The 18,788-nt window shown below is 36.0% G+C and overlaps 1 protein-coding gene and 1 pseudogene across 7 annotated transcripts in view; one reads left to right on the top strand and one right to left on the bottom strand.

Annotated features, from left to right (window-relative positions):
* Positions 1-18,788, top strand: part of CARF (calcium responsive transcription factor) — a 90,698-nt gene that overhangs the window by 34,801 nt on the left and 37,109 nt on the right. For 4 of the 7 annotated variants that reach the window (XR_012374573.1, XR_012374575.1, XR_012374574.1 and 1 more), the window contains 6 exons: positions 3,182-3,371; positions 8,349-8,469; positions 11,731-11,874; positions 14,363-14,596; positions 16,150-16,312; positions 17,880-17,943. Coding sequence is in view for 1 of the 7 variants with exons in the window: in XM_025893039.2 (XP_025748824.1) it covers positions 3,182-3,371; positions 8,349-8,469; positions 11,731-11,874; positions 14,363-14,596; positions 16,150-16,312; positions 17,880-17,943 (916 nt within the window). In the remaining 6 variants the exon portion in view is untranslated. Of the gene's footprint in view, positions 1-3,181; positions 3,372-7,379; positions 7,702-8,331; positions 8,470-11,237; positions 11,321-11,730; positions 11,875-14,362; positions 14,597-16,149; positions 16,313-17,879; positions 17,944-18,788 lie in introns of those variants that run through there. The other 3 variants (XR_012374576.1, XR_012374578.1, XR_012374579.1) reach the window with 3 other exon arrangements.
* Positions 10,835-11,426, bottom strand: LOC112839928 (translation initiation factor eIF2 assembly protein pseudogene; annotated as a pseudogene).

The raw sequence follows: 18,788 nt of genomic DNA, 5'->3' as shown, positions 1-18,788 counted from the left end.
AACAGAATGAATATCTCCATCAGTGAAGGAGTCTTTCTAATCTCCTAAGCTGTATCAATAGTGAAAAACAATTTTGGTTAATGGCTGAAGAAATGTTTTCTGCATTTTCCTTCAAAATATTGTTTAATAGGGGCACCTGGGTGGCTCAGTCTGTTGAGCATCTGACTTCGGCTCAAGTCATGATCTCAGGGTCCTGGGATTGAGCCCCACATTGGGCTCCACACTTATTGGGGAGTCTGCTTGTCCCTATTCCTCTCCCTCTGCCCCTCCCTTCCACTCATGCTCTCTCTCTTAAATAAGTAAAGTCTTTAAAATATATGTGTGTAGGGCGCCTGGGTGGCTCAGTTGTTAAGTGTCTGCCTTCGGCTCAGGTCATGATCCCAGGGTCCTGGGATCGAGTCCCACATTGGGCTCCCTGCTCAGCAGGAAGCCTGCTTCTCCCTCTCCCACTCCCCCTGCTTGTATTCCTGCTCTCGCTATCTCTCTCTGTCAAATAAATAAATAAAATCTTTAAAAAAAAATAAAGAAATAAAAAATAAAATATATATGTGTATTTAATAATCCTTTTTACTTTTTGACTTTTCATTTAATTATGTTTTTCCATAAGCATTTTTTAGGTTTGAACAAAATACACTAGTTGAATAAATTTCAAAACTGTGTTAAACTTTTTATCTTCTGATAGAGACCTGGTTATATTGTACTAATTCTGAATTTTTCCTTTCATTGACAACATTATAAACTCTGTTCATTTTATTTGTTAAAAAATGTTAATAAGCTGGACTTTATGTTTCTACTTTTATTTGTAGTCATTATTTTTTTAAAGATTTTATTTATTTATTTGACAGAGACAGAGATAGTGAGAGCAGGAACACAAGCAGGGGGAGTGGGAGAGGGAGAACAGGCTTCCCATGGATCAGGGAGCCCGATGTGGGACTTGATCCCAGGGCCCTAGGATCATGATCTGAGCCAAAGGCAGCCATTTAATGACTGAGCCACCCAGGCGCCCCTGTAGTCGATATTTTGATGCAGAAATATCTGGGCTAGAAAAATATTTGTAAGCATAGGCATTTTTGTTATTTTTAGGGGAAATTGGAGATAATGTATTGCTTGGCATCAGATTATCTCTTCTTATTATGACCCAAAGTACAGCCACAACAGTATTTTGATACCTTCCTTAATTAAATAAATAAATAATTAATTATTTTTAAGATTTTATTTATTTGAGAGAGAGAGAGTGTGAGAGAGAGCACAAGCCAGGGAAGGGGCAGAAGGAGAGGGAGAGGGAGGAGCAGACTCCCTGCTGAGCAGGGAGCCCGGTGTGGGACTCGATCCCAGGACCCTGGGATCATGACCTGAGCTGAAGGCAGACCCTTAACCAACTGAGCCACTCAGGCGCCCCATACCTTCTTCTTTTTAAATGTATTCCTGCAGGGTGAAAAATTTAGTCTAGTAAAAAGATTCCTAGTCCCACATCTCTGCTCTTGTTCCCTTTAATGGAGAAACATACATGGAGTCAGTTCTAGGTCTGTATGCATTTTAGTGTAGGAGATCACAGTTAATAGATTTTTCTCTTTTGGTATAGAAAAAGCTTCTACTTTCGTTGAGGGTTACTTACATGCTTATGGGTAGATAATATCAATTTATTTACATGATTTATTTACACCTTCCTTGTTTCAGGAAGAATGAAGACAGCTTACAAAAATACATAAAATATATTAGCAAGGTGGAAATTAAAATGGGAACTAAAGAGTAAAGAAAAACAAGAATGTAACCATAAAATGGAAGTAAGAAATGTTTATCTTAATGAACTGTATGTACACACACACACATATATGTGCACATGTACACATACACTTGTCTATAATTTAAGCATCTACATTTCAAAAAGAGAAAACCCAGTTAGTCTGTTTCCATTAGATAAAAGTAATTAAGTTAATTTCCATAAAATAAAATGATTATCTATTTTTTTTTTAAAGATTTTATTTATTTATTTGAGAGAGAGAGAGAGAGAGAGAGAAACAGCATGAGAGGGGAGAAGGTCAGAGGGAGAAGCAGGCTCCCCGCTGAGCCGGGAGCCCGATGCGGGACTCGATCCTGGGACTCCGGGATCATGACCTGAGCCGAAGGCAGTCGCTTAACCAACTGAGCCACCCAGGCGCCCCAATGATTATCTATTTTTGGTACTAAGTTCAGACAGGATTTTCTCTCAGAGAAGGATCTTCTTAAAAAGAATCTTGATATAATGAGCAAATTCTTTGATACCATTTAGGAGATACCATCACAATTTTCATAGGCTTTCAAAAAGATTCATGTCCTATCAAAATTAATTTAATTTTATTTATTTATTTTTTTTAAATTTTATTTATTTGAGAGAGAGAGACACAGCGAGAGAGGGAACACAAGCAGGGGGAGCGGGAGAGGGAGAAGCAGGTTTCCCGCGGAGCAGGGAGCCCGATGCGAGGCTTGATCCCAGGACCCTGGGATCACGACCTGAGCCGAAGGCAGATGCTTAACGACTGAGCCACCCAGGCGCCCCTCAAAATTAATTTTAGCAAAAGAAGCCCCATCAGGAACCAGTACTCTATGGCTAGTTTTATGCCGATCTGGTTGGATCGGCATAAAAGGGGTAGAATTTTAAATATATGGAAGAATAGATACACAATATATTCTTCAAACTATCCTTCCTAAATATTATTTCTCTCAAGCAAGATTTTGATACTGATGGTGTGGCCATGAGTTTGACATTATATTCTCTAACAAATATTGGAGAATATCTATTTGATAATGCTAGTTGAAAGCAAATCAGATACACTGGTTGTACAAGATCATTGATCTGAGGGGAGAATGACATTCTCTTTTGAAAACTGATGAGTCTTTTTTTTTTTAAAGATTTATTTATTTATTTGTTTTGAGAGAGTGAGAATGAGAGAGAGAGTACACGAGAAGGGGGACGGTCAGAGGGGGAAGCAGGCTCCTCGCCGAGCAGGGAGCCCGATGCGGGACTCGATCCTGGGGACTCCCGGATCATGACCAGAGCCAAAGGCAGTCGCTTAACCAACTGAGCCACCCAGGCGCCCGAAAATTGATGAGTCTTTTATCTTGGACAACCACTTCATTAAATTTTTTGTACAATGAAACATACTTGCTAATAATTTTGTTATTTAATTTCTACTACATGCAGAAAATTGGAGATTCATACCGTGGCTACTGTGTAAGTGAGACTGAATTAGAAAGTGTCCTAACATTTCATAAGCAGCAAACACAGAGTGTTTGGGGGACCCGCCAATCTCCAAGCCCAGCCAAGCCAGCTACACGCTTGATGTGGAAATCTCAGTATGTCCCATATGATGGAATCCCATTTGTCAATGCAGGTACTTTTTATTTATTTATTTATTTTTAAGATTTTATTTATTTATTTGAGAGAGAAAGAGAGAGCACGAGAGGGGGGAGGGTCAGAGGGAGAAGCAGACTCCCCGCTGAGCAGGCAGCCCGATGTGGGACTCGATCCCGGGACTCCAGGATCATGACCTGAGCTGAAGGCAGTCGCTCAACCAACTGAGCCACCCAGGCACCCCAATGCAGGTACTTTTTAAAAGAATTATTTTAAAAGGTTCACAGCCATGATCCATTGTGAAAATGTGGTTTTCATAAAAATTTTCTACCAAAATTTTCATTTTTGTGGATGGCAACTGAATATTAATTGATGAAAGTGCATATTAAATTAAAAAGAAAACTTGAAGTAAATGTGACCAATTATTTTATGAAATTATATTTTAATACATTAGAATAAATAATACTTCTTTAGATATTATGCTGATAAATAGAAAATAAAAATATTAATAGAGCAATTTTATTATTCTAAATATGTATATCTGTTGGATTTTTTTTTTCCAGTCCAGATATTCTCTTCTCTCTTGATTCATCTTGTGGGACAAATTTGTATTCATTTTATATAGCTTATAGTTTATAACTCTGGAGTTACTGTGTAGAATTTGTATGCAATCTGGAGTTCTAGCATACAGAATTCCAATATTAGGATTCTCAAGCATCAAATGTGTTACATATACTATTCTTAAATATTGGGCTAGTGTGTATTAAAATGGTAGAGTTTTGTGTGTGTGTTTTTTAAAGATTTTATTTTTAAATAATCTGTATTCCCAACGTGGGGTTCGAACTCACAACCCTGAGATCAAGAGTCGCATGCTCCACTGATTGAGCCAGCCAGATGCCCCTAAAGTGGTGGAGTTTCAAACAATTTCCAGAGATTCACCCTAGGGCTAATCAAATCCCAAAGAACATAAAGAACAGTGATTTGTTTTAGGACTATGGAAATACTGATTCAGCTGGAAGAGTTGCAGTCTCATCCTGGACCTCTGAGGGTAAAAAAAGATATGTGGAGGAAGATGAGATAAATGTAACCTCTTCTACCCAGGTTTCATCAGTTTCCTATAAAAGATGGAACATTTTTCCCCTCCATAGTTCTAATCCCCATGTTAACTCTCCACAGGCAGCCACTACTTAAATTTGCTGTGTATCTTTCCAGTCTATATTTTTATACTTTACCACACATATTTGTATTTATAATAATGTATTTTGTTGTTTTGAATAGTTTGAAATATTCATAAATAGTAAACTATGGACATTGTTATGTAAATTTTCACTCACCCTTATTTCTTGAAATCCATCCATATTGATACTTACAGATCTTAATGTAACCATTATGTAACATTCCAGCATATGACCAAACCACAATTATTTTTCTACTAATGATCATTTAGGATGTTTCTAATTTTCAGTATTACAAAGAATGCTGTAGTCAAACCTTGACAATATACGTTTTCTGTTGAAAAGATGTAAATAAGTTAGTGCATGCATTAAAGTGGAATTGCTAAGTTGTGAAGTATGCCCATTTCATCTTTACAAGATTATCTCAAGTTGCTCTCTAAAGTGGTTGTACAAGAGCCATCCTCCCCACCAAGAAAAGAAATCTTGCCATTTGCAAAGAAATGGATGAAACTAGAGGGTATTATGCTAAGTGAAATAAGTCAGTCAGAGAAAGACAATTATCATATGATCTCACTCATATGTGGAATTTAAGAAACAAAATAGGAGCATAGAGGAAGGGAGGTAAAAATAAAACAAGACAAAATCAGAGAGGGAGACAAACCAGAAGAGACTCTTAATCATAGGAAATAAACTGAGGGTTGCTGGAGGGGAGGGGGGTGGGGGGTTGGAGTGGTTGGGTGATGGACATTAAGGAGGGCACTTGATGTAATGAGCACTGAGTATTATATAGGACTGATGAATCACTGACCTATACCCCTGACACTAATAACACTCTATGTTAATTAATTGAATTTAAATTTTAAAAAAGACCACCTAATAAAAGAATTAAAAAAAAATAAAGTGGTTGTACAGGTACAAAATCTCTTCTTTAAATTTTTTTGGCAACATGTATTTCAGAATTTTTGGAATGTAATATAATATTACAGAATATTCCCAGCAAGTATTCTGTTGACCATATCACATAATCAAATACAGTAATATTTTATGGATAGTAACACTAAGAGGAATAAAGATTATAAATAGCCACATAAAGTTCAGGTCAGGTTTTGCAGTCAAATGGGTTCCAAAAAATTTTGTTTTCTGAACTTTTTCAGTTTCAGAATTGTACATGAGGAAGTGACGAGCTATACCAATTTTTACTTGTTTCAGCAATGTATGAAAATTTCCCTTTCCTTCATTTACCTTATGACTTAGCATTGTCAGACTTTAAAAATCTTTGTATTCTGGAAATTTTCGTGTATATATATGACACACATATATATATGTGTATACATATACATATATTAAAGGTAATATATATAATAATATGTATTATGTATATATATATCTCTCTCAAAGTAAAGGTAATAATATATGAAATCCCATGACTCTCCAGTATCCATCATCCAGCTTCAACAACTATTAGCATATGGTCATTCTTGTCTCATTTATATCCCTACCCACTTCTTCATTCCCCACCTCCAAGATGATTTTATAGCAAATTCCAGATACCCAGTTGCTTTATCTGTAATTACTAAAGTATATATTATATACTAAAGTATATATCTCTAAAAGATAAGGACTCTTTATATACGTACATATGTACAATGGCAATCACATTATCATACTTTTAAAAGAATTAACAGTAATTTCTTAATAATGTTCACATTTCTTTACTTATCTAATAATTCTTTTTCCATAGGTTTGTTCAAATTCATATCCAAACAGATTACATTTGGTTTTATCTCTTAATTTCTTTTCATCTAAAAATTTCTCTCCTCTTTTCCCCCGGGTAGTTTATCCTGTAGAGTTTTCTATAGTCTGAGTTTTGTTGATTCCATCTCTGTGCTGTAGTTTAAGATGTTTTTTAAAAATCTCCTATATTTCCTGTGAACTGTTAGATCTAGAGGCTTATTTAAATGAATATTTAATTTCCATTAAAGTATTTTGCAAGAATACTTCATAGGTGTGCTGTGTACTTCTTATTGCTATCTATGTGCAACACCTTTTCGTGATGTTAAAATTCATAAGTGGATTAAGTTATTTTAGAGTCTTGTCAAATTTTTTATTTTGCCAATGCGAAGAGTGTGAGATAGTATTTTACTATTGCTTGAATTTGCATTTCCATATTTACTAGTAAAGTTGAACATCTATTTGTTCATTTAATATCTTTTTTTCTTTCTGAATTACCTATTCATAGTCTTTACCCATTCTTCTGTTCTTTATTTTTAAAAATTACTTGTAACTCTTTACATTCTGCATATTAATTTTTATTATCCCCTTACTAATATAAATTCTTAAATTTATAAATTTTTAAAGTTTTAAATTTTAATGTTGGCTTTATCAACACTTTCACTTATGACGGTTTTTTATATTTGAAAAATTTGCTGTACTCTACCTAAAATAGGATATTCTATTTAAAGCCATGAACTTTTTACATCCATTTATTTATATTCTATTGCTATGTAGCAAATTACCCAAAACTTGATGGCTGAAAGCAGCAAACATTTATCTCCTGGTTTCTGTGATTCCTGAATCCAAGAGTGGCTTGGCACGGTGGTTCTGCCTCAGGTTCTGTCACAAGACTGCAATTCGGGTGTTGGCTGGAGCTGCAGGCATCTCACCGCTTGGCTGGGGGAAGATCTGCTTCCAAGCTCACTCATGTGGCTTATTCCTTGCCACATGGGCCTCACCACAGAGCTGCCTCACCACAGACAGCTGATTTCGTCCAGACAGACCAATCCAAGCAAGAGCAAGAGCATACCCAGGATGGAAGTCACAGTCTTTTTATAACCTTATATCAAAAATAACATCTTGTCACTTCTGCCATATTCGTTAGGAGTAACTTAGTAAGTCTAGCCCATGCTAAAGGGGAGGGAATTACACAAGGACGTGAGTACTAGGAGGCAGGGATCACTGGGGACCATCTCAGAGGCTGGTTATTACATTATTGTAGTCCCCCCTTATCCTCAGTTTCACTTTCCAAGGTTTCAGTTGCCTGTTTTCAACCACAGTCTGGAAGCAGATGATCCTCCTTCTGACTATTGTCAGAAGGTCAGTAGTAGCCTAATGCTACATCACAATGCCTTCGTCATTCCCCTCACTTCATCTCATCATGTAGGCATTTTATCATCTCACATCAGCACCAGAAGGAGGGTGAGTACAGTACAATAAGATATTTTGAGAGAGACCCCATTCATATAACTTTTATGACAATATATTGTTATAATTGTTCTAGTTTATGTTATTGTAGTCAATCTTTTACTGTGCCTAATTTATTAATTAAACTTTATCATAGGTATATATGGATAGGAAAAAACATAGTTTATATAGGGTTTAGTATTATCCATCCTTTCAGGCATTCACTGTGGGTCTTGGAACGTATTCCCCGTGAATAAGGGGGAACTATATTTTAACAGTATAAATAGAAATAAGGAAATAACTATAAAAGGAAATAAAACTTTACATGACAATATTTACTAACAAATGTAGCTTTTGCTAATTTCTACTTATAAAGTGAAATTTTATTATTAAAAACCATATGTATGTAAATATCAGTTAACATTCAGTATATGTGGTATTTGCAAATTTCTTTACCATAATGTACGTTTGGTCAATATTATAATAAACTTTTAAACTTATGTGTTTGTACAACTTAGTAAGACTTACTGATGTTTTCTTTACTTAAAGTTGTGTAATTGAAAGTGTAAATTTTGACATTGCCACCACCAAGTTATTTTTATTCTAGTGTCCAGAACAGATGGATACTTGAATTAATATCAATAGTTGGTTTTGGCCCACAGGGAGTAGAGCCGTGGTAATGGAGTGTCAGTATGGGCCAAGGAGAAAAGGTTTCCAGTTAAAAAAAATCAGTGAGCAGGAGAGCAGGTCTTGTCAGCTCTACAAAGCCACTTGTCCAGCCCGGTAAGCTTTATTTTCTTTAATTTCCTTTTTATTAAGTATTTATTTTCTAATAGATAATATGCACATTCTTATTAAGTTTAAACAGTGCCAATAAATATACAGTACAATATAAGTTTCCTTTTACTTCTACTCCCTATGTCCCTTTTTATTATTTATTTATTTATTTACTTTTATTATGTTTAGTTAGCCAGCATATAGTACATCATTAGTTTTTGATGTAGTGTTCAATGATTCATTAGTCCTATGTCCCTTTTTAAGGCAACAACCCTTACCGGCTTCCTGAGTAACCCTCCAAAGATATTCTGTGTATGTGCATGCATATATATATATGTATATATATATATATCCTCCTTTACACTCATAAATGTTGAAATCTCAGTAAAACTTACTAATATTTTCTTTCCTTAAGGTTAGGTAGTAGTATACCTTCTTTCCTGCTGTGAATTTACATTGCTTTATTTCTATTTTGAATGCCTGGTGTGGTTATTTACTGCACAACTATTTTGATTCACACTAATGTGAATGTAATGACATATACCACTCTATGCTTTGTTTTTATTTTTGTTATTTCATTTCCAGTGTATCTCAAAATTGTCTCCATATCTGCACATAAAAGGACTGGTTCCTTCTTTGCATTTATTTATTTTAAAAATTGAAATATAATTGACATATTAGTTTCATGGTTCCTTCTTTTCAATAGCCATACAGTATTACATTTATAGATGGGTTGTCATTTAGTGAATTAGTCCTCTAGTGATGGACATGTAGGATCTGAAAAGTATTCTTTATTATTATATACAAAGCTGCAGTTAATAACATTATACCTATTTGTATACTTGTGCAGGTATATCAGTAGAATAAATTTGTTGAAATGAAATTGCTAGGGCAAAGTTTATATTATTTTAAATGTTTACAGGTATTGTAAAGATGATTGCTCTTTAGAGAGATTTTATCAATGTATGAGTTCAACACAATAAGTTTTAGATAGACTAGGACTACAGATTGGTCATTGCTTTGGGAGAGAATGAAGAATTTGAAGCAATAAAAGATTTTTGTAATGTTCTTTCTAATTTTTTTTAGACATTGAAAGTTTTAAATTCTCAGATAAAATTTAAAAAGATAATATACAAAGGTTGGGTATAGTTGATCTTTAAAATATTTTATTTCAGCATCACATCTTATATTACAAACCTGCACATTCTCAAGTTTTTCAAATTAGTTCAGAAGACTTTTCATGTTTAATCTGATAATATTAACTTTAGGCAATATTTAAACCTGACTATGAAGCAAAACTTTTAACTGCTTTTAAATATAAGCAATATAAAACTTTAGATATAACTTAGGAGAAAGTCTCTATGTGTAAAGAAATAATTTTATTCCCTATATCATTCTACAAGTACTTTCTGAGTATCTGTTGTGCCCAGCAATACTTTGGGTGCCATGGACTGAAAGAGGTACAAGATTTTACTTAATCATGGGGAAGTTAAAATATTGTTGAGGTAGATCAGAAAACAAAAAACTTGGAAAACATAATGGTATAGTATATAGTACCAAATGTATCAATTAGCTAACTCATCAGAGAAGGAACATATCCATGCAAATTCTTTAACAGGAAAGTGCAACTTAACCTGAATGCTAATGTTTAGATTGAATTTGGGTAGATAAGGAATTAGAGGGGAGATACTGTAGGCCAGGAAATTATATGCATAAAGATATGGTGTGATTGTATTTTTGGTATCAGAGGAGGAAATACCATTGAAATGATAAACTTCACTGAAAAAGCAATTTTACATTTGAAATAATTGAAAGTAAGATTAGGTAAATAAGCTAGAATCATATGGGATGGCTTGAATGCTGCCAAGAAATTCGTACTTGATTAAAGAGCAGGTAGATTCTTCAACAGAAAAGGACAAATGTGAAGAATTATTGTAGCATTAATATATCAAGTGGATTTAAGGAACGAGGCTCAGAGGCCCAGAAGGAGGCTATTAAAGTAATCCAGGCATGAGTTTTTTGTTCTTTTTTGTTTTTATGTTTAAGATCTATTTATAATTTATTTTTACAAGTAGCAAAGTCCCTCCATTTTTTTCCGGCTTAATGTATGTGAATATAAAGAAGTATTGATTTCACCCTGCCTCCCACCCTGACAGAATGGGCTAACAGGAAGTTGTGAACTGAGAGCAGCCTCCTGACACCAAGATGGTTTCCTCTCTATCTGGGACTTGAACTCTGGTGCTCTCATCAGTCATCCTCTTGCTGATTTCTTTTCAGTTTATGAAAATCTATGAGTTTATAAGCATCCTCCCCAGTAGACGGGTCTACAAAGTCCTTGGGAAGTCAGTAACTCAGGGACAGGGTTGAATTGTCACTTCACGGTTTGTGTAATGGAAAGCTGAAGAATTAATTCATACCATTTTCAAAGAACAAGTTCTTATTCTATACAAGGATGTGGAGAATCATCAGTACAATGAAAAAATGGTTGAGTAAAGTCATGAGTGATGAAATCACAACTCTTGAACAATAGAAAGACTGCACTGAGGGTTTTACATTTCAGAGAACTGTTTATTGCTATCCAGTATGTATCCCTTGAGGCACTCCAATTAAGCTTAGGAAATACACTGCCCCCCAGGGAATCGATAGCTTCTTGACCTTTAGTGGTGACTTCGGGAAATTCTGGTGCCATAAGGGTAGCCGTGTTCTCATCATCCGACCACTGTATTTCTTCTGCCTTATTATCACTGTTTGGCTGAGAACGTGTTGGCGGATCTTCTCTTCCTGAAACCACCAGAGTTCCACCATCAAGTAAATAATCCTTCACATTCTGAGGAGTGGAAGAATGACACTCTTGATGGTAAGGCTTCCGAACAGTGGCTACCACACAGAGAACTGACAGTGCAGCACATGCTCCTTCTTCATCCTCCAGCTGCCGCAGCTGCTGCCCATCCCCCTCCTGCCAGCACCCTTCTGGAACCCCCAGGCATGCGTTTTTTATGGCTTCCAGGAGAATTGGGAAGAGGCAAATCCAGAAACAAAAGTTAATATCCATAAATATTCAGATATTTTTACTGATGTCATGATTATTGTTAATTTGCTAAATATTACACACTGAGAATATGGCTTATTTTTCAACATAATCCTCTGAATGCTTTCTAGTTTAATTGATTTTTCTCTAAACTTTAATGCTTAAACTTCTGCTTGGTAAGTTTGATTTTCCTGATATTATAATATAATGAAAGAAATTCTACTTTTACTTATAAACAGGATTTACATTAAAAAAGTACAGAAGTTTCCTGAATATAGAGTTCCCACAGACCCCAAAATTGACAAGAAAATAATCCGAATGGAGCAGGAAAAAGCCTTTAACATGCTAAAGAAGAACTTGGTAGATGCTGGCGGTGTTCTTAGGTATGACATTTATATTATTATTTTATTTTTACAAATTAGCTCCATTTACAAGATTTTTTCTTGTAAGAGAAATTATAATTATGTTTTCTAATTATTTCATTAAGAATGATTTTTATAAGGGAGATGTCTCGTTAGTGGTTGCCTAGGTATTAAAATTTGCCACTGTGTCAGCCATTGAGTTTATCAACCAAATGTTCCGATAATGCCTACCAAAGAATTCTGTATACCGTATGGAAGTTTTTCCCCAAAATGACAAATAATGTGTTTAGCAACACATATAATTATATATTTCATACTTTGTTTCTGATACTTCTTAGGAGCCAAACTTGCAGGCACCTGTATATCTTTTTAACCCATCTTTGATTACCTATAGCAGCCAGAAATTAATTCTAAGCCCTACATAAAATTCCATTTTTATATATTTTTTGTGCTTCAGATTTTACATAAGAAGAAATATTAGCTTGCTTTCTTATGTGTTAGTCCAGGTAAAGAATTTACAGTAATACCAGAGGATTAAGTGCACAGAATATAGTTTTTGTAAAAACAAAACAAAACAAAACTTTTGGCTATGGGTGCCCGGGTGGCTCAGTCGGTTGGGTGTCCAACTCTTGGTTTCAGCTCAGGTCATGATCTTGGGGTTGGGGGATCAAGCCCTGTGTCCGGCTCCATGCTCAGCGGGGAGTCTGCTCCTCTCCCTTTCCCTCTGCCCATCCCCCTGCTCGTGTGCTCTCTCTCTCAAAAAGATAAATAAATCTTTAAAAAAATAAATACATAAAAAAACTTTTGGATATATGGAAAATGAGTAGCCAATAATTAGATCATTCAGTTTGGAGAACATTGTATATAATTTTTAAATAAGCCACCATTTCATGAGTATCAGTCATTGTAAGCACTTTGTATAAAAGTATCCATTAAAACAGTATCCTACCAGGGGCACCTGGGTGGCTCAGATGGTTAAGCGTCTGCCTTCGGCTCAGGTCATGATCCCAGGGTCCTGGGATCGAGTCCCGCATCGGGCTCCCTGCTCCTTAGGAGCCTGCTTCTCCCTCTGCCTCTCTCTCTTTCTCTGTCTCTCATGAATAAATAAATAAAATCTTTAAAAAAAAAAAACAGTATCCTACCAGATCGTTTCATTTGCCTAGCATCTGTTTTTTTTGCACTGCAATATGAAAGACCTATATTCATCTTTTAGTTGATTCTCTTGTTCATTGGGGCAATAGGAGCTGTGTGCAATAGAGGGGCTATGGGGCAATAGAGGTAGTGTATTGAGCTCCTGTCAGATAAGATTCTCCCACTCAGCTCAGTCTTGGTAGACTCTGAATTATAGCCACCCTTTGGAAGGATTATAGGTGGAACACAGAAGTTATAATTTGGGGACAAAATCATAGAAGAATGGGAAAATACACAGTTTAAAAGATGATGACTTTAAAAGTCTCATTATTTTGGGTGCCTGGGTGGCTCAGTTGGTTAAGCGACTGCCTTCGGCTCAGGTCATGATCCTGGAGTCCCGGGATCGAGTCCCACATCGGGCTCCCTGCTCAGCAGGGAGTCTGCTTCTCCCTCTGACCCTCCACCCTCTCATATGCTCTCTCTCTCTCTCTCATTCTCGCTCTCTCAAATAAATAAATAAAATATTTTAAAAAAAAAGTCTCATTATTTTGAGGTAAAATTTACTTAACATGAAATTTAGAATACCATTTTCATATATACTTAACTCCTGTACCCTCCTTAACTATAGGGCCATAGTGAAAGTCTATAAAGGTTTATAAAGATTTTTATTTATTTGGGTATAAAACCAACTTAGAGGGGTCAAGCAGAGGGGGCACCTGGGTGGCTCCGTTGGTTGGCTGTCCAACTCTTAGTTTCGGCTCAGGGTGGTGAGATGAGCCCCGAATCGGGCCCCAAGCTCAGTGTAGAGTCTGCTTGAGATTCTTTGCCTCTTCCCCTGTCTCCCTCCCCTCTCCCTCTACCTGCCCCCATGCATGCACATGCTCTCTCTTTCTCTCTCTCTCTCAAATAAATAAATAAATAAATAAATAAAATCTTTCTAAAAAAAATCAAGCAGAGGACATTTTAAATTTTATTTATATCATTTTAAAATTTTTATTACATTTACTTACTGATATAATCATATCTTAAAAGATGATTCTTTTTCTTGATGAGTTTTTTTTTTTTAAAGAAACTGTAGGTGGATATTCTTGTTTTCTTTTTTTTTTTTTAAGATTTTATTTATTTATTTGACACAGAGAAGGACAGCGAGAGAGGGAACACAAGCAGGGGGAGTAGGAGAGGGAGAAGCAGGCTTCCCGCGGAGCAGGGAGCCCGACATGGGGCTCGATCCCAGGACCCTGGGATCAGGACCTGAGCCGAAGGCAGACGCTTAACGACTGAGCCACTCAGGCGCCCCTTTCTTGATGAGTTTTAACATAAGTAACTATGATTCTTGCCTTTGTCTAGTAACATAATTTTAAATTTTTCTTCTTGTCAGGTGGTATGTCCAGTTACCTACAAAGCAAGCTCATCAGTATCATGAATTAGAGACTTCCTGCCTCCCTTTGCCACCTTCCCCTTTTCCTATGTCTTCTCTTGAAGAAGAGGAAACAGCAATTAGGGATGAGAATTGTGCATTACCCTCACGTCTGCATCCTCAAGTAGCACATAAGATTCAAGAATTAGTGTCACAGGGAATAGAACAAGTATATGCAGTAAGGAAACAGCTAAGGTACAGTAAAAACAAATTGTTCTTTTACATTTTTCATTTTTGTTTGTTGGTTTAAATAATTTATCATCATAGACGTTTTCCAAGATATATGCTATCAGAGTAGATAAGGAATATAATTTATTAATTTATTAAAATAATCTCATTTATGAACTGATCATTTTCTAGCAGATACTTGGCAAGCCATGAGTAATGATTCAGCCTACTCATTTGAAATATTCCATATTCAAATTTAGCTAACTGGACTATTTCTGAATTATATATAAATTGAATTATATAATAAATGCCTTTACAGAAAAAAAAGCCTTTGTAGAATCAAAGATTTTAAAACCTAGGCCAGGATGCTTATTTAAGCTATTTGAAATGCAATTAAGTTGTATTATAACAAAAGAACATGGATAGTTCTTTGTATGATGGAAGTTTACATGTAGCATTCTGGTCCAATGTTACTGATTCTCAGGATACAATAATCATGATCTCATTTATTCTTGCAAGTCTATAAAATTGGTATATTTATCTCCATCCTGCGCATGAGAAAACGGACACTATGAGTGGTTATATAACTGGCTTAAGAGGTAGAGGCAGAACTGAAATCTAGATCTAATTCTATAGCCTGTGCTCTTTCACCATGATTTCTGGTACTTAACTGGCCTTATTCATACTGGTTATTGTGTAGTCCCATCTGAACAACACAATGAGTATTTCCTAGGTTAATATCTTAATTAATACGTGATTTTCCCATTTAGCAGTTTTTTCAGACATTTTATATTCATTTTCATTGGGACATTGTTAGAACAGAGCCAAAATTTGGTAAAAATCATGCATTATTTACTAAACTTGAACCTTAAGAACAGAGGTATGATTCAGCTCTGCAGTATGGTCTATAGAATGTAATACACAAACCATATGAATATTGGACTTTATAATTTTTTGTGTATTTTTATATATTGATGTGTCAATGCTGCCTTCTATTTCTATATTTCTCTTTTGTCTACTTAAAAAATTCAAGCAGGTCATATTTTATATAGTAAGTGATGCCTTTTGGCAGCAGTGTGACATGATGTTTATGCAATAACCTGAGTGTAGGCCCAACCTCTCTTACTTACTGGCTAGATGTATAACTTTGGCAAATTATTAAACTTCAGCAGCCCTCGGTTCCCTGGAATGATAATTGGGAGTAAAGTGGGAATGATCATTGTACTTACCTCACAGGATTATAGTAAGCATTAAAGGAGATCCTTGATGTGAAGTGTTCAAGTACACTGCCTGACATAGTTAGCATTCAAAACATATGCTTAAACTGACAATAATGATTCCTATAAAAATGTCAAAGCTTATTCTAGATACAGAGTTATTTAACCAATGAAAGTATTATATTGCTTTAATCTGCATGATTTCTTTGATTTAATGTACGGAAAAAATTAAAAGTGGAAAAATATAAATTATAAAACTGTAAACCATGCTTTACAGAAGTTTATGCTAAAAAAGAACATTTTCTCCTTTGATCTGAAGTATATTACTATTTATGTTTTTATTCTATTTTATGCTCTCCACAGAAAATTTGTAGAAAGAGAACTATTTAAACCTGATGAGGTGCCTGAGAGACATAATTTATCCTTTTTTCCAACTGTAAATGATATTAAAAATCACATCCATGAGGTACAGAAATCCTTGAGAAATGGAGATAATGTGTATAACTCAGAGATTATTCCAGCAACGGTATGATTACAATTATAATTCTTTGTTTTATTATAGAATCTTTCTCAACTTCTCTTACTAGTTGGCCTAACGGGGTGGTTGTTATTAGGCCATATAAATAGCTGTGATGAAAGAAAAAATAGTAGTTTTGGGGGCGCCTTGGTGATGCAGCCGGTTAAGCATCCAACTCTTGGTTTTAGCTCAGGTCTGATCTGAAATGGAGCCCTGTGTCAGGCTCCATTCCCATTGCGCAGTCTGCTTGAGTTTCTCTCTCCTTCTTCCTGTGCCCCTCCTGCCCTGAACTCTGCCTCTCACTGAAATAAATAAATCTTAAAAAGGGGGGGGGGGGCCGGGGTGGCTCAGTCGGTTAAGCATCTGCCTTCAGGTCAGGTCATGATCCTGGGGTCCTGGAATCAAGCCCTGTGTCAGGCTCCCTGCTCAGCATAGAGTCTCCACTTCTCCTTCTGCCTCCGCTCCCATTCCTCATTCTCTCTCTGTCGCTCTCTCAAATAAATAAAACCTTTTTTAAAAAAGAAGAAATAGTAGTTTCTTTTTCTTAAAATGTAAACATTATGAACCTTCAGGTGATGATTTGACTAAAATTTTGTTTATTACTCTCACAAGAAGAAATATCAGTCAATTTCCAACTCTGACTATAATAACAATAGTAATCTTCACTTAAAAATCAACATATTTTATCTCTGTAAAAAGTATATCATATTCATCTAACAAATATTTATTGGGTATATATTGTGTATACCTTCCTCTCTTTTTAAAAATAGACAGGGGGCGCCTGGGGGGCTCAGTAGGTAAAACACCTGACTTGATATCTGCTCAGGTCATGATCTCTGGGTCATTAGATCAAGCCCCACATCCCATCCAGCTCCACCTCAGCAGGGAATCTGCTTGAGAGTCTTTCCCTCTCTCTTAGCCGCTCTCCCTGCTCGCTTACTCTCTCTCTCTCTCTCTAATAAATAAATCTTTCAAAAAATGGGGCACCTGGGTGGCTCAGTCAGTTAAGTGTCTTGACTCTTGACTTTGGTTCAGGTCATGATCTCAGGATCATGAGATCAAGCCCTGCTTTGGGCTCCGTGCTCAGTGGGGATTCTGCTTGGATTTTCTGCCTCACTCTCCCCCTCCCCAACGCTTGCATGTGCTCCTTCTCACTCTCTAAAATAAATAATCTTTTAAAAAAATCTCAGTAGCAATACCCTTTGCTGTCAAATTTTTACTACCCAAATTATGCCTTCTGAACTAAATAGATTCAGATTTTAAGCTAGTGCTACTATTCTTTTCCAACCCAAACTCTCTTATTTATTCACTATCCAAAGTTCAGGAAGTAAAATGGATTTGGTTAGCAGTGATCTTTGCCATCCAAATTCTTGCTATCTGAACTTGGGAAGCTAATGTATTTGGATAGTGGACTATACTCATATTTTGAGAATGTAAACAAGTGAAGAGAGTAATTACTGAATGAAACACAATTATACTATCACTGAATAAAATATGACAGTTGTATTGATATTTTAAAACATTTTTTACTATAAATGCTTTATTGTTTTTACTGAAATAAATGTTCCCATTTCAGCTTCAATGGACTACAGATAATGGGCATATTCTCAGAGAGACTGTGACAGTTACATTTGCAGAAGGTAAGTTATCTTGAATATATTTAATATATAAAATCAGTGTTTAAACTGGAAGACATTGGGGGCACCTGGGTGGCTCAGTTGTTAAGAGTCTGCCTTCGGCTCAGGTCATGATCCTGGGGTCCTGGGATCGAGTCCCACATTGGGTTCTCTGCTCAGTGGGGAGTCTGCTTCTCCCTCTCCCACTCCCCCTGCTTGTGTTCCCTCTCTTGCTGTGTCTCTATCAAATAAATAAATAAAATATTTAAAACCACACCACAAAAAACTGGAAGACATTGAAGATATTATCTCATCTAATCAAACCATGGCCCAAAGAGACAGGAACAACTATGTTAGGATTTGTCAAAATAATTATAGCTGTTTAAACATATATACTTACATGTTACTCATATATACTTCCTGATATATGTTATTTAGCTGTAAGAAAGGATGAGATGTTGCCTTTTATAATGACATGGATGGACCTAGAGAGTATTATGCTAAGTAAAATAAATCAAACTTCTCATGAGAAAGACAAATACTGTATGATATCACTCATATGTGGAATCTGATAAACAAAACACATGAATAAACAAAAAACAGAATCAGACCTGTAAATACAGAGAACAAACTGATGGTTGCCAGAGGGGAGAGGTGGGGTGGGATGGGCAAAATGGGTGAAGGGGAGTGGGAGAAGGCTTCCAGTAATGGAATGAGTAAGTCACGGGAATAAAAGGCATAAGGCTGCCTGGGTGGCTTAGTCGGTTGAGCATCTGGCTTTTGGTTTCAGTTCAGGTCATGAGATTGGGCTCCATGCTCAGTGGGGCGTCTGCTTGAAGATTCTGTCCCACCACCCTTCCCTCCCCTCT

Source organism: Callorhinus ursinus, unplaced genomic scaffold, assembly GCF_003265705.2.
Source record: "Callorhinus ursinus isolate GAN/ISIS: 27379988/994484 unplaced genomic scaffold, GSC_fseal_2.0 scaffold2, whole genome shotgun sequence".
NCBI classification, from domain to species: domain Eukaryota; kingdom Metazoa; phylum Chordata; class Mammalia; order Carnivora; family Otariidae; genus Callorhinus; species Callorhinus ursinus.
This window is presented reverse-complemented; position numbering and strand designations above follow the sequence as displayed.